This window comes from Chlamydotis macqueenii, chromosome 18 (genome assembly GCF_036417535.1).
Source record: "Chlamydotis macqueenii isolate bChlMac1 chromosome 18, bChlMac1.mat, whole genome shotgun sequence".
In the NCBI taxonomy this organism is placed as follows: Eukaryota; Metazoa; Chordata; class Aves; order Otidiformes; family Otididae; genus Chlamydotis; species Chlamydotis macqueenii.
The window spans coordinates 13188991-13212530 of record NC_141573.1 but is presented as its reverse complement, the minus strand read 5'-3'; the positions used below and the strand labels follow the sequence as shown (position 1 = coordinate 13212530).

Here is a 23540-nt window from a genome sequence, read left to right as displayed (position 1 = left end):
AAAATCAAGTATTGGAGAGCGCATTGAACTGACCAGGGTTCATCCCATGGTATTAACACTTTACTTTTTCGCCTTCACTTCTGGTTCTTCTGTTCACATTCACAATGTCTTTCCAATTCCTGTCCTTGGAGATGAACTCGCTTCTCTCTGGCAGTAGAGCATATGGATTAAAAAACATCTCTGGGGAGCTATTTCTGCAACATCTGTAAACATCTGTAACATCACTATTGTTTTTATCCTCCTCTTGCAGGTGTTTTACCCTAAAGAAAATTTCAGTCACCCTTATTGTCTGAACTTACTGTGTGAACAGGTATGTACTGGTTTATGACTCAAGGCCTGTTGTCTCTCTTTGGGGACAAAGTACTCCATAATTACATTGCAAGAGTGCCTTCACTTCTGCATCCCTACCGGTGCTGGTCCCTTCTCCACGTCCATCCAGTCAAGCCCCCGTCCGCTCCTCTCTGAAGCAGCCTGTTTAACAGCCTCAGTTGCTCCAGCACACTCAGCTGTGGCCTTTTCCATGGAAGCCTCTCTGTTTCCTTCCTCTGCAGATCATGCGTGACACCTTCTCTGATTCCTGCCTTCGGATCTCTAGGGAGGAGAAGCACAAGATGAAAGACCTGCTGAGTAATTAACAGCCCCATCATCCCTTCCTCCCTTTGCCCATCCGAGCTTTTGGTTTCAAATGAGAAACAGGCCACCAAACCCTTTCAGGCAGGACTTAGGGCAAAGGAGGAATGTTTGTCACTGCAGCAAGAAAGCACATTTTTGTGTGCTTTGTAGTGCAGTGTAGGAACCCTTGTTTATTCCGAATGGCCAGAAAATGGCTCTGAAATTTCTCTGAGCCAGAAAAACTTAGTTCTGATATGTTTATTGTGGGGACAGGAAACTGAGGCCCAAGGATGGGATTTTGAGTTGTCTCAAAATCCAGCTGTCTTCTTTGACAGGAGCTTCATGGAGAGGAGGAGAGAAACTAGTAGCAAAGTGGTGTGTGCAAGCAACGTGATGTCCTTTCACCTCTGCATGCTGCCCTGGAATCAGAGGGGACTTGTGGGAACGAGTCCCTGGGCAGAGGGGAACTTGGCCATCTTTGTCTTACTGAGAAATACCTGCTTTGTGTCCCTGCTAGTGGAATTCCAGGTTGGCAATGATGTCCAGTCCATTCAGGAGGATGGGATAAAGAAGAGGATTGTGCTGGCTGCTCGGGATAACTGGGCTAACTATTTCTCCCGCCTTTTTCCGGTTCATGTGAGTCTTAATCTTCTCACCAGACCCTGGGCTTGCTTTAGCTGTGTAGCTCTAGTTCACCTGGGATCTCTTTCTGTCCTGGCTGTCCCTCCCTGCCTGGCCACACATTCCTCTGAACCTTCTGTACCTTTCTCCTTACTAGCGTATTGACATCACTCTGCCCTAGTAATTTCCCTGTTTGCCCTGCTAACCTGCTTGGCAGCTGTCGCTTGAATCATTGTCTCGATAGTTCTCCCATTTGCCTCTCTGCACCCTCAGAGTCCTACTCCTCTGTCTTCCTTCACTTACTCTCTCCATTTTCTAAGCTTCTGTGAAATGTTGCTGGGTTTGATGCCTTTGTCAGCCCGGGTCCTCCTTCATCGTACGTGTGTGGCAGCATCTTTTTTCCCTACTGCATCCTGCTCAGGTGGGATGAAGCCTTTGATGTTCTCTGCTGCACTTCCCTTACAGGGTGGGAATGGAAGTGATGTCCAGATCCTGGGTGTTTCTCACCGGGGCATGCGGCTGCTGAAGGTGGTGAAAGCAGCTGGCTATAATCCTGAGCACCTGAAGATTCTTTGCAGCTACAGGTGAGCAAAGGGGCAGTGGTTTCTGCAGGATGATAACTTGTCACTTGCAGGATGTGCAAGTGTAGGAGGCAGACTGAACAGGTGAGCTGAAAATTGTCTGGTTGTGCTGTACTCTCTAGGATTGTCCTAGGCCCGTTGTGACTCACTGACCTTCTTCTAATCAGTTTGGCCTTTCCCTTTCCTTCCTAACTTGTGCTTTGCTTACAAGAAGTGAGTGCTAGGCGTGAGTCAGCTCCACGTGTGTCATCGGAAGGGAGGTCCTCAGAGTACGGTGAAAGCCATGAGCAGCCTATGGTGCTATTGCTATTGTAATACTGTGCTGGTGAAAGGCCACCCTCTGGAGTATGCTGAGGCCAGTCTCCATTCTCAGTTCTTGCAATGAGCTCCTGTCCCCAGGATCTGCATCCCTAGCTCTGGCATAAGGAGCCTGAACATGCTGGCTGTGTTCTCAGCTTTGCAGATGTGCTGTCAGTGGAACTGAAGGGCAGCAATGCCCTGGAGTTCTCTCTGAAGACAGAGCAGCTCTTCCTGTACTCTCCGAAGGCTCCATGCATCAAGGCCATGGTGGAACTCTTCCTCCAGGAGCTGAGGCAGGTGAGGGAGTGGCTGTAGTGCAGTATGGAATGAAGGTGGTTTCCTACATGGATATGAGAGGGTCCATGGGATGACGTGGTCTGAGTTCTTCACGTCCTGGGGACAAGATTTGACCTCCCCATTGCTTTTTCCCCAGGATACCAACTACGTTGTTGCTCTGCACAGCTACATCACGGATGACAAAAGCCTTCTTAGCTTCAAGAGGGGCGACCTCATTGAGTTACTGCCCATGCAAGACGTGGAGCCAGGTGAGGGAGTTTGTTGAGACTAGCAGGAAAGGTGGGGACTGGGTTCAAGAGCCTGCTGGACCCACGGTGCCCAGAAGCTCTACGCGCTGCTGAGAGGTAAACCAGAGGAAAGCAGACTATTAAGGGCTGGCATAGTTAGCCTTCATCTCTGCCATTCTCTGAGCACAACCCACCTTGTTCCAGGTGCTATAGTTCTAAGGGATGTTATTGTAGGCTGCAGGAAAGCCTGATCAGTCTGGTGTTCTCTTTTGCCAGTAGGATTCCTCACTGCTTGTTTCTCTTGGTAGCTGCCATGGTTCCTGACTCTTTCTCCCCTGTTTCTGCAGGCTGGCAGTTTGGCTCCACTGGTGGCCGCTGTGGTATTTTCCCCACCAGCCTGGTGCAGCTGGCTGCAGCGCCTGATTATCTCAGCACCAGCATGGACAGACGTGGAGGGCTGCAGAAGAGCATGAAAGCTTCCTCGGAGAGCAGGAACACCAGCAGGGAGGTGAGTTGTCCTTGGGGGCACTGCTAAAGGATCTGGCCAGGTTCTGTGGGAGCTGCCAGGGTGGGTCCATGGCACTGGTACTGTCTGACCTCCAAGGCTAGAGGGAAGAAGATGGCTGCTTAATCCTTACAGATGGAGACGCTCAGATATTATCATAGTGGGAGGGAGTGGCACCACACACAGATGAGGCCTTCCCAGGTCTGGCAGGTGAAGAGAATACATATTGCAGTTCCTCAGCTGACTTTTCAGGGTGGGTTTGGTGCCTGTCCCTGCAGAGTTTTGTTCCCAGCCCGACATCAGACCATGACAGCATCATGTTAGTCCCTGCTGGTGATCATTACACCATGATGGACTTCGCCACAGCCTACTTCCGAGAGGCTCAGTCCATGTGAGTAGGCTGTGGTCCTTCCTGAACAAGTATACCCAGGACCTGTGTAGCCTGACCCACACCAAGCCATTTCTGGGGATATTCCTTAGATTGCATGTTCTCTCTCCTCTGTCTAGGCAGAGACTGAAGGGGATGTCTGCTGAAAAGAAGAGTACAGCTGACCTAGTCCAGCACACCAAGGTAAGCCCAGTCTCCCCTCATGGCTTCAGGCAGAATCCCAGCTCCAGCATTACCTCTAGCTTTGTCCCCATATGGCAAAAGTGCAGAGGGCAGATCGTTGGCTGCAGTCTCTGGAGAAGTGTAGGTGCCCTCCACTCTTCAGTGCTGCCTGCAAGATACTAAGAGCTTTTGTCTTTTGCAAAGCCCGCAGCACAGCTCTGCGTGATCTGCCTCCCCAGCTTACCCTTCTGTTCTGGCCCTGCAGGTCCCAATCCAGGAGTCTTTGCTCCAGTATTCGGACAGTGAGATGAATGAACTGGCTATAAAGAACTTCAAGAGTAAGTACCTCCCTACGACACACACTGCAGAGGCTGGAGCACACTGCAGAGGCTGTGAGTGAGATGGCCTTGGTGGCCACACACAAGCATCATGGGGCCCGGAGCAAGTAATGAAACTCAGAGAGGAGGGCCTCTCCTAAGGCACTTCTGCAGTTAATAACCACCTGTATCCTTGCTGGAAGTGTCCAGCAAACTGCACTTTGCCTCGAGTGCAAAGTATTCAAGAGCACACACTGCCTGGGCTGATGACCCAACCAATAAACACATCCAATGCCAGCCTAGCAATAGCCTGTGGAGCAGAAAAGCTTTCAGGACATTTTCTAGTTTACAGCCTGCCCCATGGCAGGATCACCTCTGCTTAGACCTAAATGCTCGCCTTTACTTTGCAGCTCTGATGCGATTCATGGGAGATCAATCAAAACTCAAGAACCAGAATGAGGTTGAATGCATCTATGAAATCCTTCAGGTTTGTGACGGTCTTCTGGGCAAGCTACTGAAGCATCAGTGGGAATGAAGGCCCAAGACCTTGCTGGGAAGGGAGAGGGCAGGGAGAGCTATAATGCAACTTCCTATGTAAGAAAAGGAGATGAAGCAGAGAGGCTGATTAAAAACCATAGAGGGGAGATGTTGCATGTAAATTACTTCCCTGGACATCACTGTCAGGATGAGAGCACAGCCTACCTCTCCTTGGGCCTAGACAGCACTAGGGACCAGAGGCTGCAAAGCCCAAGCTTTAAGCCACATTAGCAGAGCTCTGGAGCTGGGAGAGGGAGGGCACACAGTTGACCTGGGGCCTCTCTGATGCTCTCATCCCCTCTCTGATGTTGTCTTGTCCTCTCTGAATGCAGCTGTGCAAGGAGAAGGAAAGTTTGCATGATGAGGTCTACTGCCAAGTCATCAAACAGGTCACCCGCAACCCTAGCCAGTGAGTACCAGCACTGCCAGCTCCTGTGTGTGCACCGCTGGAGGGGAACACTGTGCCTCGCTGCATAGACAGCCGCTCCCTGATGATGTACAGTCCCCAGCTGCTCAGTTGTTGGGGCTTTTGCTGAGCATGCAGGCTTTTTCAGCTCAATGGATGTTTGTCCTTGTATCTCCAGCTGCTGATATATCTGGGCACTGGTAAACATTCCTCGTAGCTCCCAGCAGTGGCAGAGGTGCTGCTCAAGGCCCTGATTTCCTCTTCACAGCTCTAGGGAACTGGTACAACAGTTAGGACTGGCTTGACCCCACGCTGCCCTGCAATATCGCAGCAGTGGCATCAGAGTGGCCTTGACTATTCCCTTTCTTTGTTTGCTGTTAGAATAACTGAATCGGTCTCTTCCTCAACATAAGAAACCTTTGACCTGGGCCGCCACCTCATTTTTCTGCCACCTGCCATAGATGTTCAGGAAAGCAGAGGCTCCCTTTGAGCTGCTTGGAGCAGGAATTGTCTTGTTCCAAGGTGCCCACAGTTCTTTCTGTCCCACAGGGAGAGTGTGCTGCGTGGTTGGTTGCTCCTAAACCTGCTAACTGGGTACTTCCTCCCTTCTAACATTCTAATGCCCTATGCCACCAAGTTTCTGCAGCTAGCCAGCAGTGATCCATCCAGCACCCACCATGGTATGTCTGTTTCTGTGTCCTGTAACATAAACAGCTGCCCCCTTGTTACTAAGGCCCAGTGGTTAAGGAAAACTGACAGGATCCAGGTGGGGACATAGGCCAATAGGAATTATCTCCTTTTATCCTGTAAGGCAGGAGAAATGAGTGGGGTACTGAGGGAGCTGAGCCTGCAGGCAAGAGTCTGCTTTGTCTCTCTAGTCTTTCTGTTTGCAGAGGTCATTTCCCACTGCATCTTCACCCAGGCAAGGTGGAATCATGTCTCTGAGGAGCCCTGTGGCTAGATGTTGGGGAAAGGCAGCCTGTGGTCTTCCAAATTCGTCAGCTGTGGGGTATTTGGATTGGAATCCTGACAGAGAAGAGAGCTCTAGTTCTCCCATCCTGTCATTCCTCTGTACTTCTACTGCCCTGGACACTGTCTGGGGCTGACCCTCATGATTTGGATGTGTCTTGGCAGAGTGGGAGATGAGGTCAAGTCTCTTTCCTCTCCTAGCAGCATCCCTGGGTTAAATTCAACACAGCCAGGATGACCTAACATTTAGCCGTTTAGCTCAGCACATGAAGCTTTTTCCTTTTCCTGCAGATATAGCCAAGATCTGTCAGAGCAACCTGCGGAAAAATTTCCTGTATGGGGGCCGTCGCCACCTTCCTTTCCCCGTGGAGATAGAGGCATTGCTGGTATTGAGGGGCAGAGAAGTGGGGATGCTGGGAAGAGAGGGCGGGCAGAGGCTGGCCAGGAGGTGCTGGGTGCAGTGTTGCAGGGGTGGTTAGTGTTCCAAGAGAGGAAAGGAGGCACGTGTCTGTAAGGGATTGGGAAGTGCAATGCCATGGAGTAGGCAGGGATATGGGCAGGGAAGAGGCAGGTACTGTGGGCAAGTAGTGGAATGTGGCGATGAGGAGGAAGGAAGAGGGAGGAAGAATTGTGGGGCTGATGGGATCCTGCATGTCTGGCTGCCTATGGACTGTCCTTTGCAGAAGGGGCACGGTGCCCGCCGGCTGGTTGTACTGATGCCTGGAGGCATAGAATACCTCACCAGAATCAAGACATTCACTGTGAGTCTTCTGCTTTGAATTTCTTCATTGATCTGGCCTCTGAGCCGCACCAGAGAACTCCCTTATCTGTTAAAACCTTGGGCTTGGCCTGCGCTTCCCACAGTGCTGTGGCAGATCCCCACTCACTTCCTAGGAATCCCTGCAGCAGCGTACCTTTGCAGGGCCTGCACAGCACTGGGACGCCTCGCCCAGCTTGCTGCTTTGCACAATGGCCAGAGCCATGCTGCTGCCCTCTAACAAGGCCAACACGTCTAACTGCTCTGGGGCTGCATTGGGTTTGTCTGGCCATGGTACTTACTTGCTTCTTTCCTCGCTTCAGGTGGCCAAGGAGCTCTTGCAGGAGATCTGTGAGCAGATGGGGGCAGGCGAACAGGAAGAGATTCAGGAATTTGTTCTTTTGGCCATGAAGAGTGACAGCAATAATCTCGGCAAGTAGAGCCTAGCATCGCGATCCTTTCTTAAAGCAGCTTCTCCAACAGTGAGCACTATGACTGCTGTTTCCTCCACCCTTGCTGGCTCTGGGGAGGTTCCTCTTCAGCAGTTTCCCTCTGTTACTGGGTTAAGGATTGTGCCTTCTCAGGGGCTGTGTTGCTTGTTCCTGAAAGAGGGGGGTGTGTCTGTGTGGGTCTGTGTCCCTTTGGAATGGCTGATGCTGGGAGTGGCATCCTTCCACCCTTCCACAAAGGCAGGGTGGAACAGGGGTGTGCAGGAAGGCCGCTCTCCTGGGCCATGGAGCCCAGACCACTGTCTCAGCACCAAGAGTGATGACCCTCTATCTGTGTAAATGTGTAGATAAAATGGTGAGGCCGTTAAGATCGGAGGAGTATCTTCATGACTACCTGCTGGAGGATGAGTTGGTCACTGTGACATTACGCAGGCTCATCTGGAGAACTCCTCTGCACTTCGAGAACAAAATTTATACTGATGTCCATTATGGACAGGTAAGCAACAAGGGCAGTGTGCAGCAGGAACCTCCCTAGCAAGGGCCCCCTAGAAGGTGCAGAGTCAGTGTACAGGCCAGTGGGAATGTCCCAGAGGGGCTGAAGAAACTGGAGGGCTTTGGCTGATTGGCTGTCTGTGCTGTTTCTGGGAATAACTACTAACTGAAGCTATGGATGCAAGGAAGGCAGTGCACCTCTAGCCCTAGCCTGTGAGCTGTACGGTTCCAGACATGGATTGTGCAGCTCTGCATGCTCTTCCCGAGCCCAGAAAGCCTTTGCTTTCATGTTATCAGCTTGAGTTGGATGTGTTATCAGCAAGGCAGGATATGGGTCTCTGCAGCCTGGCGCTGCCCAGACCTGCACGTCCCTTCTGCAAGGTTTAACAAAGGCCTCTCTGCTTTGCTCTTTCTCAGATGCTGGGGGATTACCTGAAAGGGAGGATACTGTTCAGCTACAGTAAAGAAATGGAGATGCAGGTGGGCATTTTGGCAATGCTCCAGCACTGGGTGAAAACAGAGCAGCAGAACTCTGCTCCCTCCAGGTACGTCTGTCTCATGGTGGCTCTCTATCTCTAATGGCTGTTGGCACCACAGTGCCTGAAAGTACCCTGTGGATAATTAAGGAATGGACAGTTTTGCAGAATGTAAGCTACTAATTAATGTCACTTAGTAACTGACTCCTGCCTGTATCAAGAAAGATTACCTCCTGGTCACACTCTTAATGCTGACTGTCTCTGATGCACATTTCCTTTCATGACTCCTTCTGAGCTGAGGGTCATGACGGTGCCATGGACAGTTTTTTTGACTGCCATGTGTTTGTAATACCAAAAACAAAGTGCATGGGCTTATAGTTGGGATGAATGCTCCTTTGTCCTTTCTCACAAGTGCCAGAATTTTCAACCCTGGGCTCCCAAAATCTGTAGTAAGATGCCTAATGGGAATTAAAATGCCCCTGGGTACTGGAAAGCTTCTGTCCTGCAGCCCCAAGCTATATTTTCACATGCCTTCCTTCCTATACCCTTATGCACTTTGACTCAGAGTGGAGGCAATGTCTCCATCAGATCCCCTCACACCACCGTAGCAGGCGGGTAATGGCATAACCCTGCTGGGCACGGAGAGCTCTGCTCTGTGTAGTAGTTTGGAGGAACAGGAGCAAGACAGAGTTAGAGTAAAGTGTTTTTGAGCTGAGACTGTCTGTGAAAGAAACACTCTGTGGCTTTACTTCCATGCTACAGTCCCTGCTTGAAGAGCTCCTGCTGTTTCCAGAAAGGAGGGATTTCTCACAGTGCTCTAGTCAGTGGTGCAGAGCCACCTTCTCTGTGGAAAATGGTGGTCTCACTGTCTCTGATGTTTCCTTCCATGTTATCTAAATCAGATATCACCTGTTGTGCCCTTCCCCTCTCCCTCCATCCTTGCCCGTATCCATGCAATTGAAAAGTGTTGCCAGATCCCCTCCTTCCTCTTAATCCCCCTGGTTGATCTTTCAATTTTAGCTGGGCAAGGGGTGAATTAATATCTGCTTGTTGGCACAGGGAAGAGCTGAAGGAGTACACGCCAAAGACCCTGCAGTCCTTCATCAGTCCCCAGGCTCTGCAGGACCGTGTTGACATGCTGCTGAGAACCAGGCCGCCTCTCCAGCCAGTGGATGCAAAAATCCAGTTCATAGGTGAGGAGACATCCAGATCTGCTTGAGCTGTTTATCCTGAGCATGATGGAAGCTGCTCTGAATGCACTTTTGGGACAGTTCATGAGGTTGGCGAGGATCCTTGGAGCTTGGAATGGGCCGAGACATGACTCCCTGACAGCCTCCCCCTGCAGACTGGCACTTGTTCCCTAACACGGTGATCATGAAGTCCCACCTTTTTTGTAGAAGTCTGCAGTAGATTTTCAGAGTTCTGTGCAAGTTATGTTTTAATTGATATTCTGACTGCACAGCTGTTTTCTGGTCAGTAAAGAATGGGACATCTGTTCAGGTTGCTGAGAATTGAATATCAGCAGCCTGGGAGGGAGGGAGGGAGAAGTTATCAATCTAACTTTTTAATGTAGAAAAACTGGGGAACACCTGCATCTTTTGACGACGTTAGGTTGGTGCAATAGATTGCTGGCTGGAAGCTGCTGCCTGAAAACTGCCTTTTGCTTTCTTACAGAGCACGTGATGAAATTGCCTTTCTTTGGCTACAACACCTACTTTGTCAAGAGAGTCAGCGATGACACAATCCCTGTGCCCTGTTTCTTTGGTGTGAATAAAGAAGAGATCATTGCGGTGGATGGCACCACCCAGGTATGTCAGAGAATTCTTCCCTAGAGTCCAGAGCCCTGGTGTCAGTCAGTTGCTAACTTTGACTTTTAGAAGAACTGATACAGGAAAACACTACATTTACCTGCATCACAGCCGCTCTGACAACACCCCTAGCCCAAAGCAAGTGACAGGACTGGTAGAACAGTTAGTACGGCCATGTGCTCTTTCGTAAGTCCAGTGATACTGCTAACAAGCATGGTCCACAGTAGAATTAAGTGTAGATGACATTTCTGTTTGTCTCAATCTTGCAGGAGTTCTAAGAACACGCTGGCAGCAGGAGCTTGCCCTGTATTCTGTGCACACTGCGCTGTGCCCCAGTCCTTGTCTCAGCTTTCAATAAGCTCTTGAGGCGAATCCTCCTTGGTGAGAATCAAGATGGTTTTATTTGTAAGGACTGCGTCAGAGAGTGTTTTGTGACTTTTCTCCTTATGCAGGTGGTCTCCTGCGTCATTCCATTGAAGGAGCTGCAGAAGATGCGAACCCTGCGGCCCCTCTCTGATGGGGGGCTTCCCGGCATAGAACTGAACTACGGCTCGGCAGCCAGCCCCAAGATGATGTGGCTTGAACTGTCACAGGTGCGATCAGCCTGGACCTACAGAAATTGCCCTCCACTGCCCAGCTGAGCCTCTGCTGAGAGTGCTCCTGCTCTCTTCTGTCCCAGAGGTGGATGGGGGCACTGCATTTCTCAGGCCCCAAAGTGCAGCTTTGTCCTAGCACCTACCTTATATTATGGAAAGTGATTTATGGGAATATTTAATTAGGAAAAGCAGCCATTTCTGGGGCAGAGAATGACTGACCCTGATTTGTGTTTTGACAGGCTAAAGAAATGTATCACACAATTGTTGTCATCCTGGATAAAACAGAGTTGCACCACTAAAGCCTAAGAGGAGGAGAATGACCAAGCAAACCAGCCCTGTTTTCCTTTCTTTGAGTGTGTTCAGTGCTCCCTGTCCTGTCTTCTGGAGGGGACTTTTCCAGAAGACATCCATAACCTCAGACAGCTGCTTTCTAAGACTGGACTGGACCACGCTATCACCCCTTGTGACTTGCCACTCAGTGCACAAGTGCGCTTCCTTGAAGTGGTGCTTGCACTGGCTAAACAAACCACACAACCCCCTTTCCACACCACTGCTGCTTCTTAGCCTGTCTCAGCACAGAGCAGCTGAACAGCTGCAAGCAATTGCCTTCAACCTATGCAGCGTGGGACTGTTCTTTTCTTTTTCAAATTAATTAACATAAGCAAGGACTGATGCTTGCTAAAGATTTTTCAAAGCTGAGGCTGTGAAATGACTGCACTGCCTGCTGGTGTTTTCCATCGGCCAGCTTCTTCTCTGTATGGGTATGCAAGAGGCCCTGTAGCAGGATTTGTGAAGCAGGAGCGTGTAGAAAGCATCCTAACTGCAAAGCAGATCACTGTTAAGATAACCTATGCTGGGCACAGATTGAGCTGCAATAGTAAGAATGTTTAGTATTAATTAATGTCTTACTGACTTAATTATATGCACATATGTCCCTCTACGATAAAGAATTCAGTCATGTCCATGCAGCTGTCGTACTTAATGATGGTTCCATGCCCATGGAGAAAGCATACTGAACTGGAACGTGTATTACAGTAGAGGAGTGTCCTGCATTGGACAAAAATGCTTAATTTATTTTTATTGCTACAGTTATCCTGAACTGAGAAGTGTCTGCACTTTAGGAGACTGCAATAAAATCACATACAGATGCTTTGAAGCTATGTCATGACAGATACTGCTTTACATCTCACATGAGAAGCGTGACACGCAGGTAACCAGCAAAGCTTGAAGAAAAGGTTGTCACTGATGACGGGACGGGGATAGATCTGAGGGCGCTCAATGCAAGCCATGATGCACAGCTCGCTTCTTGCTGGTGAGCTGAGGCCAGCAGTAACTACCTGTCAGGAACGTCCCCTCAGGTGCTGCTTGCTGTGGCCTGTGAGGTTGTAGCTGAAGCATGGTCCATCCTCCCCCTTCAGCAGTGCTACTGCAAGGCTAGGTAAAGCACCACAGCACCATGAATGAAAAGAATAGAGTAGATAGCTGAAAATTAACTTATCATTATTCCCTTCCTCTTTCTCTGCGCTTTTGCTGCCTAACATACATAGAAGAATGACTCAGCTGGTCAGAAAGCCCCCACACTGACAAAGCCCTTTGTTACGCAACCCCCTGCCTTAACCAGCCCTTTTGGGAGCCCCCTTCAGCCCCCGCACTTTACAAGATAAACAAAGCCTTTCTGAGACGTTCACCCAGGCAGCAGCTAAACTGTATAAGCACTGAACTCTGGAGAGACAGTAACCCCACTAAAGGGGCTGATGAAACAACATTTTTAATGGCACGGTAAAATAGAAGCCAGCAGGCAACAGCCGAAAAAAAATAATTCTATTGTGTAAAGGGCTTTTTTTTTTTCTTGTAACGCCCTTTGTTCTCCAGTGAGCAGAGGAAGCTGAACATGAAACTGACTTTGAGTTAAACATTTCCAGGTTTTTCCCTTCTGGTTCTAGCTGGAGAAGTCCTGCAGCTGTAAAGGGTTGGAGGTGTCTGCTGGCACACTTCCCATCCACCCCATCCCGGGCTTGCATTTATCAGCTGTCTGTTTAGATAAGAAGTGAGCTTTACTGTCTATCTTCACAGTGATGGAGTCTTAATGTATCTTAGACCAGTCTGTATGAGTGGAAAGAAAAAGCTTCCAGAAAGAGTCCACAGCAGCTATAACATTGTTTTATTGTCAGTTCCGCACATACCTTTCTGTACACTTACTTAAAAAACAAACAAAAAAAACCTCCACACCTCTGTTGAGTACAGTGATCCACAAGCCTGTTTGGTGGCCTCGAAGGCTGCAGGTGTCTCCAGCAGCACTAGTGCCTGAGGCCACCAGCCTCTACAGGCACAGACCACAGAACAGAACAGAACAGAACAGAACAGAACCCAACAGAAAGGACTTGTGCCAGGGAATCAGGTTATTTCAAGCCCACTGATACCCTAAAGTCCAGGTCCTTCTATAAATATAGCAGCAGAGGCACCACCGTGTCAGTGTGAGGGCCACAGCAGTACCTTAACCAGCTGTAACAGCAGCATTGCCCTCTGTACTGCAGACTGTGGGTGAGGCACAGGGAACAAATATGGCTTTAGGGGGTTACAAGCAAATGCTAGAAAAATGTTGGCAACCTTGATGCCACTACTGGAGAGGTTAATACTGAAAGAGTGCAACTGCTTAAGTTAAAGGGCAGGCAGAACTAGACAAAGTTTAAAAAAAAAAAAGTTAAGATTAAAAGAAAAAGAACATGAGTTTCTCCACCTTCAGAAAGTAGGTAGTGCCTGCATGGTAAAAACAAAATGCTCCCCTCCTGCCCTCCAAGGGAAAACATTCCATCCATCAAGTCCATCATTGGCAGCCCTGAGAGTAAAGCATGTGAACCTGCCGCGTAAGGCTTCTATTGGTAACACTGAAATAGGAACTAAAGGATGGGGGGGCGAGGGGAGGAGCCAGCGAGGAAGCAAGATGCCATCCCAAAGCAGAGTCCCAGCTGGAAAGTCTGAGCCCTTCCCAGACTGCTGCAGGGAGTAGAAGTTGGAGACACTGTAGAACTTCTGAGGCAGCAGCCCCTAACCTACACAGCAGATGCAGTTGTCACACCTCTTGCCAAGAGGAACTAGAGGGCTTCAGTACCCTGGTTATTGCAGAAGCCCTCCAGAAACTGGTTCCTGGAAGTGCGCATCACTAAGGACAGAAGTGAGAAAAAAATGCAGCAGGGAAAGAACGCCACTTCTGCAGTCTCATTAAACCCTCCACAGCTGAGTTCTTCAAGCTCCCCTGGTCCCACTGCTGGAGGAAGGAAGACAGCCAACGCGATGCAAGGATCAGCTCTCTGAGCTCTGCAACTCCTGCCAGTCTGCCTCACTCTCACACCTGACTCTTGTTTTGAAAAACTCTTTGATGAGTCTCTGTGCTTCCTCTTTCACTGCAAGAAAGGAAACACCACCTTTGACATGATACTGGAGATATCTACTCCCTCTAAAGACATCAATCCGTTTAGCATCAAAAGAACCCAAGATTCTTGGCGCTCTCCCCAGTGGCCAACTCACCGGTCTTGCAGGCAGGGTTCTGCTCTTCAGTCAGTAAGTGAGACAGGTGCCGAGCAAAGCCCTTAAACAGATCCTGCAGAACGGGGGAAGATAAAGAGCAGAAAGCAGACGTGATTACCTCACCAGACTGTTTCCACATTGGTCTTGCCCTCAGCACAGGCTGGCTCTAGCACAAACCATTCACAGATTTAGACTACAGGAGTGCCGTGAACCTGCAAACACACCCGACTCTGCCGTGCTGGAGCAGCTCACGCACACACATCCTGCCTTGCAGAACACATCAAGTAACTACACCAGAACTGAACCCGATCTGTTGCCGCTCCACAGGTGGGAGCTTTTAAAAACTTGCCAGAGTTTAGTGTGAAAACATGAACAATCACAAACCAGTGTGGAACCAACACGATACCGCTCTTAACCACACACAAACCCTTTCCTGGGAGAGGTGAATTGCTGCACCTAGAGTTACTAAAACAGCACATACCAAGATGTGACTTGGAAATGAAATGTGGTATCCCGATCATCTTCCCCTTCTCAGAGCCCCAGATCACGAGATAGATGCAGTCTCCTGCTAGAGAGGGTCTTAAGCTGCACCCTACCTTGGAAGAAAATTTGCCACCCTTGTAGAATGGGGTCAAACATTTGACCACGATGTCTGCTGTTTCTTTGAGGGACATGCCTTTGGTGACTGGCTGTATGGTCTTGCTGGTTCCTTCTTTATCGCACTGTGATAAGTTTGGATCAAAAGTCACCTTCTTCTTTGTTGGACCAACACTTTTGCTTTCTGGCTGGGAGAGAATAGAAAATTTTGCCGCTGTCCGTGGCCGCTTTGTTGCGGGACTTTCCACATCCTGGAAATAGGACAGAAAAAAACCAAAACCACCGATTCCTGTGGCAGCATTACACTTCCAAGCAGCAGCTACCTCCTGAGTGCACAAATCTCTGCAGCATCCTGCAGGCTCTCCCTGTAGTGAACACCATGTGACCCATTTTGCTGTGCAGACATACTACGCTGTTTCCCACACAAAGGGACTTTGAGAAAAACCCTTTAAGACTACCACATTTAGAATTATCCTATGCTCTTATTAGGACAGCTAATTGCTAGACCCCATCCTATACAGGAAAAACTGACACGAAAAGATTTCCCAGAATGTCTGCTGAGAATACATCCCTCAGGAAGAATCAGCCACTTCAGAAGTGCCACACTCCCACTCAGTTTGAAAGAGCAAGGAGAAAACTGCACTGATCAGTAGAGACAGCTACCAGGCAGTCTCTGATGCCAAACGCAGAACCAGAGACAGAATGGCACAGAAGGCTGTGAGCATGGTTCGCTTCAGAGTGGTGCTGTGTGTCATCGGTCTGTGGTTGTCCCCTTGACTTGGCTAAGCAGCTGGCTAATTATAGTTACAGATCTAGAGGGGCTGGAGAGACTCCTTCCAGGCAAGTCATCAGCAAAGGGTACAGTCACATGCGCTGCAGAGCAGAGGAAACAAAGCAGAGTGGAGGGGCCAGTCTGAGCTGCTGGCACTGGCCCAGCAGGCAGCAGGACAGCAGGAGTGCAACGCAACTGTGGTTCTCCTCTCTACTGTAACTGCAGCTGGGCCCCTCCCCAGATACGTAACACTATCAGGTGAAGTTCTGACCAGGAGCCAAGTTCTGACTCTGTGCCAAGCTTCTCCCAGAGGGAAACTTGGCACAAAATGAGCAGAAGAAATAGAGGAAATCAGCATCCATAAAAGTCTTACCTCATCTGATCCTGGTCGCTTCCCACACTCACCTTCCCCAACAACAGTCAGCTCAGTTTCTGCAAAATTTTCAGCAACACTAGCAGGCAGAGTGGAGAGAAGGCCAATTTTAATGATTCCACAGTGAAGATATTACTACATTCACTGCCAGTGGCCAGGAGACTCTCCATGGTAAAGGAAGAGTCCCTGTCACCAGCCTAGAGATCTAATACAGATTCCCAGTTTCCAGGGCAAGGCTGGTGGAGCTCTGCAGCTCATCAACAGGGCAACACAGGGAGCAGAGGAAGAGATCTTACCTGGATTTTACATCCATTTCTTTCTGAAGGAGTTCAGATTCAGTAGCCTGCTGGGTCTTAAAATCCTCCTCTCTCTCAGTCAGTGTTACTTCTGTCTCTCCTAGCTCTTCATTCTCTGCCTGAGACTGTCCAGTCACATCTTCTCCAGAGACATCTTTGTTTTCCTGAGGTACTGATTTCTTTTGACACATGCCTTGAGAAGAAACCTGAGGTAGTGTGCTTGCAGAACAGCCATCTTCCTTTGCTGAGCTGCAACTTTTGGCTTTAGACCCACCTTTGGGGAGAGAGAAGAATCTGGAAATATCCTGTGATTCTTTTTTGGCTGCTTCTGCAAGCATTTGCTGCTTCTTGCTAGGTTTGGACTTTTTTGCGGGGCTATCCAAAAGGGTAGCTTTTGCGTCTGGACTGGGCTGCTGTTCCTTCTTTTCAGGAAGGAGTACGTCTACCTCAGCACTGTCACACATTGCTTTGGTTGCTATTTCTTTCTTCTGGAGAGCAGGGTTTGTGGTGCCCAGTTCCAGACTCCAGTTGCTGTTGTCTTGCCCACTTGGACAATCTACTTTTTTGAGAGGTTTTCCATTGCTCTCTTCCTGGACCTTCAGCAGTTCTGAAGCTGTCTGGAACAAGCTGGATTTCTTTGGAAATCCTGCTCCCACACGCTTTGGTTTGAACTAGAGAGAAAGGAAGAAGAAGAAATTCTGGATATGAGTGTGTTAAGGAAGCCCTGTGTGCAGAACCCTGAAAGGAGCTAAGTTTCTGTGCACAATACACCCATCAGCTGAGGAAGGCTCTGAAACTGATTCATCATCATAACCATCAACTGAGACATGAGGGAAATGGATTAGGTTAGAGTCATAGGCCTGCAGTAAGGAAACAGACAGCACCCTCGGTTAGAGCAAGATGACAAAAATGTATTTGACGTATGGCCTGTGATTATATTCACTAAAGGAGCCAGCATGACTTGTTGATCTCACTCCAAAACCAAAGGACAGACAAGGAAAGTAATTCCAATTGAAATATACAGCTATGGCCATAGAAAGGACTTAAAACAAAATTATAAAAAAGCAGATAGACAAAGTACACCATTTGCTCCTTGTCTATCCCATCTGTACTCGCTCACCGAGTAAACCTGGGATGCAGGGAGGAAGTCCTCTTCCGCTGGAGACCCAGATTTTGTTTTCAAGCTGCCATTGCCACCAGTTCCAGACCCAAAGACTGAGAACAACTCTCCTTGTTTTGAGGCTTTGTTGATTTCTGCTACCTGAGAAGAGAATAGAAATATCCTCTAGTGGCCAGAAATCTTCATGCCTCTGCACATACTAAAAGCCATAGTGGCAAAACAAATGTCTCTGCTGGAGAGACACATATCTCAAGAACAGAAACATCTTCAAAGAGACTTATGGCAACCAGCCAATGTAAACCAAAGCTTCTCTATTGTCAGCGACAGTCTGAGGAACTCCCCATCCCCTTTAAGGCTAGACCTAGAGGATATCTGGATAAGCTTGCACTGGTATGTAGGTTTCCAAAGCCTGTAAAGCCAACAAAGACGTGAAACCCACGTGATTCTGGGCCCTCCTGGGAACAAAACCAAGAAGAAAGATTTGGAAGACATCCAAGGCAAAACAGAGCTGCTCTTCATCTTTCCCACACACACTCTGCCCTATTTCCCCTTGAGCTGAGGCCACACCACGTTCAAGGGAACAACAGCAGATGTACGGCCCTACCTTCTTTAGCACGGTTGCCTTGTAGGAGTTAGCCATTTTACTGCTTCGGAACGCTTCATACTCCAGGTCCACAGCACAGGCATGAGGGTCTGACCTGTAACACAGGCTGAGGTCATTTCTGGCAAGGCACACTTCTGTATCTGCAAAGGGAACACTGCTTCAGTAGCTCCCTAAAAGTACAAAATTCACTCCCTCCGGTGCAAGAATAAGTGATAACTTCCAATTAAGTCCTTAGGGGTGCAGTAGGGAATTGCTGGAGAATGGAAAGGGTGGTGAAAAGAGTTTTAAATCAAAGTCCTCTTGCCCAGTTGCTCAGTTTGAGAAGTGCACTACCCCCATCTTGTGGGACAGAGAAGAATTGTGACTCGTAGGATCAAGCTGATTTAGCAGAATTGAACACAGGAGTCCTCATATCTGATCCTGAACATCACTACAAGAAGGATGCTGTTAAGCGAAACTACATTCTTGCACCAAATAACTTATATACTACCCCTTTTCTCTCACCTCATCTCATACTCTTTTCCTCCTGCTGCTGGAACCTTTTGATTGGTGCTCAAAGCTTCTTCCAGCATCTTCAAGCAGTGTTCCCGTCCCTAGGAAACATGAGATGCTCAGACACGCTCTAAAGAAGTCATGGTGCCCCTTGGACTTCCACCCCTGAAGGAGTAAGAACAGGGCAAGCAGAATCTTTGTTGTTCTTCGCAAGTCAACAAGACTGAGTGTTAGCCAGCTTTTCTTACCTTCACTGTGAGCTTAGAGATTCTCCTGCTGAAGGCATCCTTCAAGGGACAGTCTGCGCCTAGGACAGAAGAAACATTTGGAAAAGGCATCACAGCAGGGCTGGGGCTGATGGAGGACATCTCAACTGGCACTGTCAGAGTGCCAGTCTGGCAGTGCTCGGCATGCTCCTCCCTGCACAGCCCCAAGGACCACTACAGTCACCCTCTTCACCTGAAGAAGCTACAAACTCCAAAAGAGTAGGCAGAAGCTGAAGTGAGATTTTTCTCTCTGGATGAGAATGTCTACTTGGCTTTATGACCAACACCTTTCCAAACCTCCCCATCTCAGGAAACTCTTTTTAAAGGAATCTCAGTGCTTAGGAAACTCAACTCTTTTCCACTCCTCGCAATACCAACCCAAAATAAAAAGCCTGAATAGAGTAACATGAACTCCAGTTATTCTTTAACAATAGTGCAAGAACTGTCTTGCTAGACAGGGCCCCAGGTAGCACAGTTACAGATGGCAAAATTTTTCAGTAATGTCCTTACAACCCAATTGAATACTACTGCATAACCACTGCAGAAATAGCCTACGAAGTCAGGTTAGACAGAGTTTTCCTTCTCTCTTGCTTGTTTTGAAAAGTTGCTCAGAAAGATGCATGCCATAACTTCACCCCAGCCAAAGCTAAGCTCTGATCCACCTCCTCCAGCCAAGCTTTCACGGCCAGCAGCCTAACCTCTGTGCCTAGGGACTGATACCTCTAGTCTGGATGCTATATAAATTACATGCAGTTGCAAAACACAAGACTTCCTTCTTCCAAAGAAAACCCACTATAAATCAAAGAAGGTATTTACTTGGAGGAACAAAATCTTCCTTTTCTGGTTCTCTGCCCTGGAAGAAAACAAAGATCGGTCAAACATTGCCATTCCTGTGACACTCATCCAGGTCTAGAAGCACAAGGAGACACATTTTATATCCCTGCTCTGGGGAAAATTAATGCTGAACTTACAAAGGTATCAAGGCATCAAAATGGGGGAAAGACAACAACAGATGGGAATCAGAACCAAAACTTCACCTTTGCTATAGGAATACACAAAAGAAGCTGAGTGGGGAAATCTGGTTTTACTAACATCAGAGGTGTTAAAGACAACAGGATCCTCTTGAAAGCACTGCAGAGAAATCTGTACATGAATAAGCTAGGTTCCTTCCTATTATGAGACTGACTCAGAATATAGAGAAGACAGCAAAAGCAGATGTACAAAAAGTAAAAAACAGAACAAGCAACAGGAGGATGCAATAATTTACTTTCATTAGTGCCAGGAAACCCTTATGTCTGTAAGACAAGGTCATAGAAAACAACCTGTGAATCTCTTACAAAGGGATACCAACTCACTTTGCGCAGACTCATCTGCTTTTTGTAGAAGTTGTTCCACTCCCGTTTCCGATTCTCTTCATTGGCTTCATCTCCGTTCCCACTGCCTTCTTCATCATAACTAGATAAGGCAGGAAAACAAGAGCAGTAACCATTTCTGTAGCTGCAGCACTAACTGGGGACAGGCTTTGGAAAGGCTAGGTCATCCCAGTATTTACGTAAGAAGATGTATTTCACATCCTTTTTGAACAAGCCTTAGCTTTTAGTTTCACTACCATCCCGCAACCTGGACAGTGAGTGAGCGTCCTCCAAAAATTCATGGAATTTGCTAATCCCACAAATTAGTAAGCAGTAGAGCGAACTAGTAGCACGTAACTAGTACTCGGAGAATGGAGGGCTCCATTTCAGAAGCTCTGCCAGCTTCTCCCACAGGGTGGAGGAGTCACTGCCTTTCGTCACATACCCTGTCTGTCAGTCACTGCTGTTCTTGGAGCAGAGATGGCAGAGAGGGCAAAGCATCCATTCCTCAGCCTGAGTTGTTCACAGACTGTTGTATTAGAGGAGATCCCCATCACTAATACACTGAAATGCAGCAGCTGATTCTTGCCAGATGTAGCACAAGAGTTTACTGCCTTCTACAGCTGTCACAGCCAAAACTTCCAGGCATCACAAATCAGAGTGGTAAGGCTGCTGACCATTACAACTTCCAAGGCAAAGCTACAACCAAGTCATGGTGAGGTTCTATAAATCAAGTGGCAAACAGCATGCTGTACAACAGCACTGACCAGGTCTTCTCTGCTCCTGAGATCAAACACAGGCTGAGGTCACAAGTACACCCATTTCAGCTGGACTTGCATGAAGAAGAAGGCCACCAGTCTCAAGCTGTCTAAGGCAAAGCAAAGGGCTAGGCCAGCTGACAGCGCCGCACGTCCTGCCAGAGCTTCCTGGGCAGTGCAGGCAGCAAAACTTGGATCCTGGCAGAGCTGCACAATCGCTGCAACTCAGCCAGAGAAAAAGGAGGAAGAGAAGTTGTCATCTCCACGCTACCAAGCATTTGACAGAATTAATCATGTTTCCCACTGCACATCTTGCTTTTGCTGTCAACTTGACAGGGAAACACTGCAGTTTAGCAATCTGCAGACAAAACAGACGCTGGCCCTGTGATGGCTGAGTCCTGCCAGTGGCACCCAGCCTGCTGGCCCACAGACAGCCATACTAGGTCAGGAATGAATTCTGGACCCTGTCATACTTTGCTGTCACTTTGGTCTCAATGTAAACATTTTTGATCCTTGTGACTGTGAACTTATTGCTTTCAAAAAAATTCAGGCTAGTTTCTTGAACCAATTTCATTCTGCAGGGCAATTCTTAGGTCAGTCAAAACAGCTTTTGGCTTTCTGAGACATGAATGTGATCAAGGCTGCCAAAGTGTGTGGAAAATGAAATTCCAGCTCCTGCTGCCAGGAGGTTACAGGAAAATACCACCACACAGAAACATGTGCTGAAAATAGGAGTGGCTGGGCCTGTAGCTGGGAGATGCTCTCTTCTCTCTGATAACTTCTATGAGCTGAGTTTGAGCTACCGAGTACAGACCTGCTAAAACCTCTGCAACCTCTTCTCCCGCCTTCATACAGCTCTGGGTCGTAGCTATCCCAGGAGGAACCTGTGGGCCCAATGCAGGTTTTGCTCCAGCTGTTGCTGCAGCGCTCCAGGGCCTCCAGTTGTCTTTTCACTGCCCCTGGGTTCTTGCAGTAATCACAACACTTGTTACAAGGTGGGGTGGCATCACCAAAGTACTTCGCTATGGCAGCATGGCGACATCTAGGAAACAAAAGGGAAAATGATTTGGTAATTATTTTTATTGACAAGAGCTCCACCCTCCAAATGCAAGGTGTCTTTTGATAAAGACTTGAGTCTTTTTTTTTGCAGAGAATGTCTTTTCCAGCAGGAATCACAGGGATTAAGCCCTGGAGCAGAACTGGGGTTCTGTTCCTGGCACCCTGCTTAAGGTCTATCTGCCTGCACTTCACCACATATAAAACAAACAGTGGTGTCAATCTCTTCTGCTAAATGCTTTCAGATCTTTGAGATCTGCAAAAGGCACGGCGGATGAAATATGCAATTATTAATTCTGCATCATTGGTCAAATATATTCCATGTCCAATCAGAATGCCTCTAGGATAAATATATAAAGAAGTCCTGTTGATCCCTACATCTCAGAGTTCAGAGCAGTTCTGTGTATTCCACAGTGGCGAGCTTTCAGTTTTATTGTTTGTGGCTTGAAGGTGAACAAATCTACATTTGAAGAAACAGGAACGCAAATAAGTCACAGAAACAGAATCCAGACTGAGGCCACAAGGGAGCACTATTCAGATACACAGCCGGGGTCTCGATCTGCTAACCAGTGCAGCCAAAGTTCAGGTGGAGTCCTACGTCCATGGAAACCAGTCCACTTGCTCATACGGAACTGCACAACCAATTCTACCAGCCTTAGCAAACTAGCCATATGAAGATGATTAGATTCTTCCAGGAATCGGCAAAAGATTGCTGTCAGACATCAGTGCTTTCAGGTATGTAAGAAAGAGTTTGGTGACAGAGATGTACTCATGAGCAATACAGGCAGGAACACTCCCTAACTTAAACCAGTGAAAACACTGATTTCTCTAGATAAAGAACCACCAGACCGTTACCTTTTTTCCCTTTTTTAAGAAAGCGAGCAGAATTTAGAGGAGCTTTTTAAAACTTGGGTTTCACAGCAGAGGTGGACAGTTGTCTCTTAATCAAAACACTGATACTACATCCACAGAAACACTTCATCAGGCATTCAGAGATCAAATCCTGCAGCCAAGCAGCAACGAGTTTATTCAAAAGAGAATTATTTTACTGCAAGGAGGAAAAAAGCGGAGATTTTTCTTCTCTACCAAGGAGTGCCCTAGCTGGCTTACCAACTTCATCTGCAAAAGGTGGGTCACATAGGGGAAAAGTAAGAGAGTGAGCACTTCATTCATTCTTATTATAAACCCGTTAAGGCATGTCTGAACTTGCCAGAGATCTAACAAATGAAGCTGGCTTTTTAACTTGTGTGTGCACACACGCATGTGTCTGGGGGGAGCATAACTGTGCGTCTGCCAAAGCATCGCAAACCAGCCCTGCAAGGGTCTGCAGCGGCAGCTGGCTGGCTCGCTCCCACGGCCCAGAGGGTTGATGTACCCAGCAGAAGAGCAAGGGCAGCAGCAAAGCAGCAGGTCACAGACTGCTGTCGCCAGAGCAGTGACACGTGCGTGCTGAAGCACAAAGGGCCTGGCGCTGCTCAGGTACGGAGGGCTGCGGCAGGGTGACGCAGTGCTGCAGGGCCTGGGGTGCTGAAAGCCTAGAGAGGACTGCTACAGAGCTGGCTTTATATCCCCCTGCGGAGCTGCACTGACTGACTCGCGTCCTGCGTGCAAAGAAAGAGCTCCTTTCACATGGTGGGAAAGGGTGGGGGGACCGGGATGGGGACAACACATTCGATCCCCTTGTCCTGCCTTTCCAAAAGAACCACTGGTGCTGCCTCTCCTGCCAATGCAACGTGACTACAGAAATGTCAGCGAGCTGCAAGTCAGCTTTTTGTTTCCCCAAAAGAAAACAGGCAGGCATGCTCATTAGTCCCCATCTCTTTCTCTCA

At 48.4% G+C, this 23540-nt stretch overlaps 2 protein-coding genes across 7 annotated transcripts in view; one reads left to right on the top strand and one right to left on the bottom strand.

The window, feature by feature from the left end:
• MYO15B (myosin XVB) overlaps window positions 1-10799 on the top strand; it is a 37776-nt gene extending 26977 nt beyond the window's left edge. The window contains exons 32-53 of the mRNA XM_086762361.1: window positions 251-310; window positions 552-627; window positions 1130-1248; window positions 1699-1817; window positions 2270-2411; window positions 2548-2659; window positions 2986-3146; window positions 3422-3534; window positions 3651-3714; window positions 3959-4031; window positions 4421-4497; window positions 4880-4956; window positions 5503-5633; window positions 6214-6308; window positions 6606-6683; window positions 7003-7111; window positions 7476-7624; window positions 8038-8165; window positions 9156-9289; window positions 9771-9904; window positions 10357-10497; window positions 10740-10799. Coding sequence (XP_086618487.1) covers window positions 251-310; window positions 552-627; window positions 1130-1248; window positions 1699-1817; window positions 2270-2411; window positions 2548-2659; window positions 2986-3146; window positions 3422-3534; window positions 3651-3714; window positions 3959-4031; window positions 4421-4497; window positions 4880-4956; window positions 5503-5633; window positions 6214-6308; window positions 6606-6683; window positions 7003-7111; window positions 7476-7624; window positions 8038-8165; window positions 9156-9289; window positions 9771-9904; window positions 10357-10497; window positions 10740-10799 — 2352 coding nt within the window. The remainder of the gene's footprint in view (window positions 1-250; window positions 311-551; window positions 628-1129; window positions 1249-1698; window positions 1818-2269; window positions 2412-2547; window positions 2660-2985; window positions 3147-3421; window positions 3535-3650; window positions 3715-3958; window positions 4032-4420; window positions 4498-4879; window positions 4957-5502; window positions 5634-6213; window positions 6309-6605; window positions 6684-7002; window positions 7112-7475; window positions 7625-8037; window positions 8166-9155; window positions 9290-9770; window positions 9905-10356; window positions 10498-10739) is intronic.
• A 1845-nt stretch (window positions 10800-12644) lies between these two features.
• The window catches only part of RECQL5 (RecQ like helicase 5), a 43392-nt gene continuing 32496 nt past the window's right edge, over window positions 12645-23540 (bottom strand). For 3 of the 6 annotated variants that reach the window (XM_086762252.1, XM_086762254.1, XM_086762253.1), the window contains exons 9-18: window positions 21470-21697; window positions 19901-20000; window positions 19362-19398; window positions 18528-18586; window positions 18292-18380; window positions 17788-17881; window positions 17184-17324; window positions 16064-16734; window positions 15768-15846; window positions 14146-14873 (exon numbers count right to left, since the gene is read on the bottom strand). In XM_086762252.1, coding sequence (XP_086618378.1) covers window positions 14274-14873; window positions 15768-15846; window positions 16064-16734; window positions 17184-17324; window positions 17788-17881; window positions 18292-18380; window positions 18528-18586; window positions 19362-19398; window positions 19901-20000; window positions 21470-21697 — 2098 coding nt within the window. In that variant the 3' untranslated portion in view covers window positions 14146-14273. Of the gene's footprint in view, window positions 13902-14025; window positions 14099-14145; window positions 14874-15767; window positions 15847-16063; window positions 16735-17183; window positions 17325-17787; window positions 17882-18291; window positions 18381-18527; window positions 18587-19361; window positions 19399-19900; window positions 20001-21469; window positions 21698-23540 lie in introns of those variants that run through there. The other 3 variants (XM_086762256.1, XM_086762255.1, XM_086762257.1) reach the window with 3 other exon arrangements.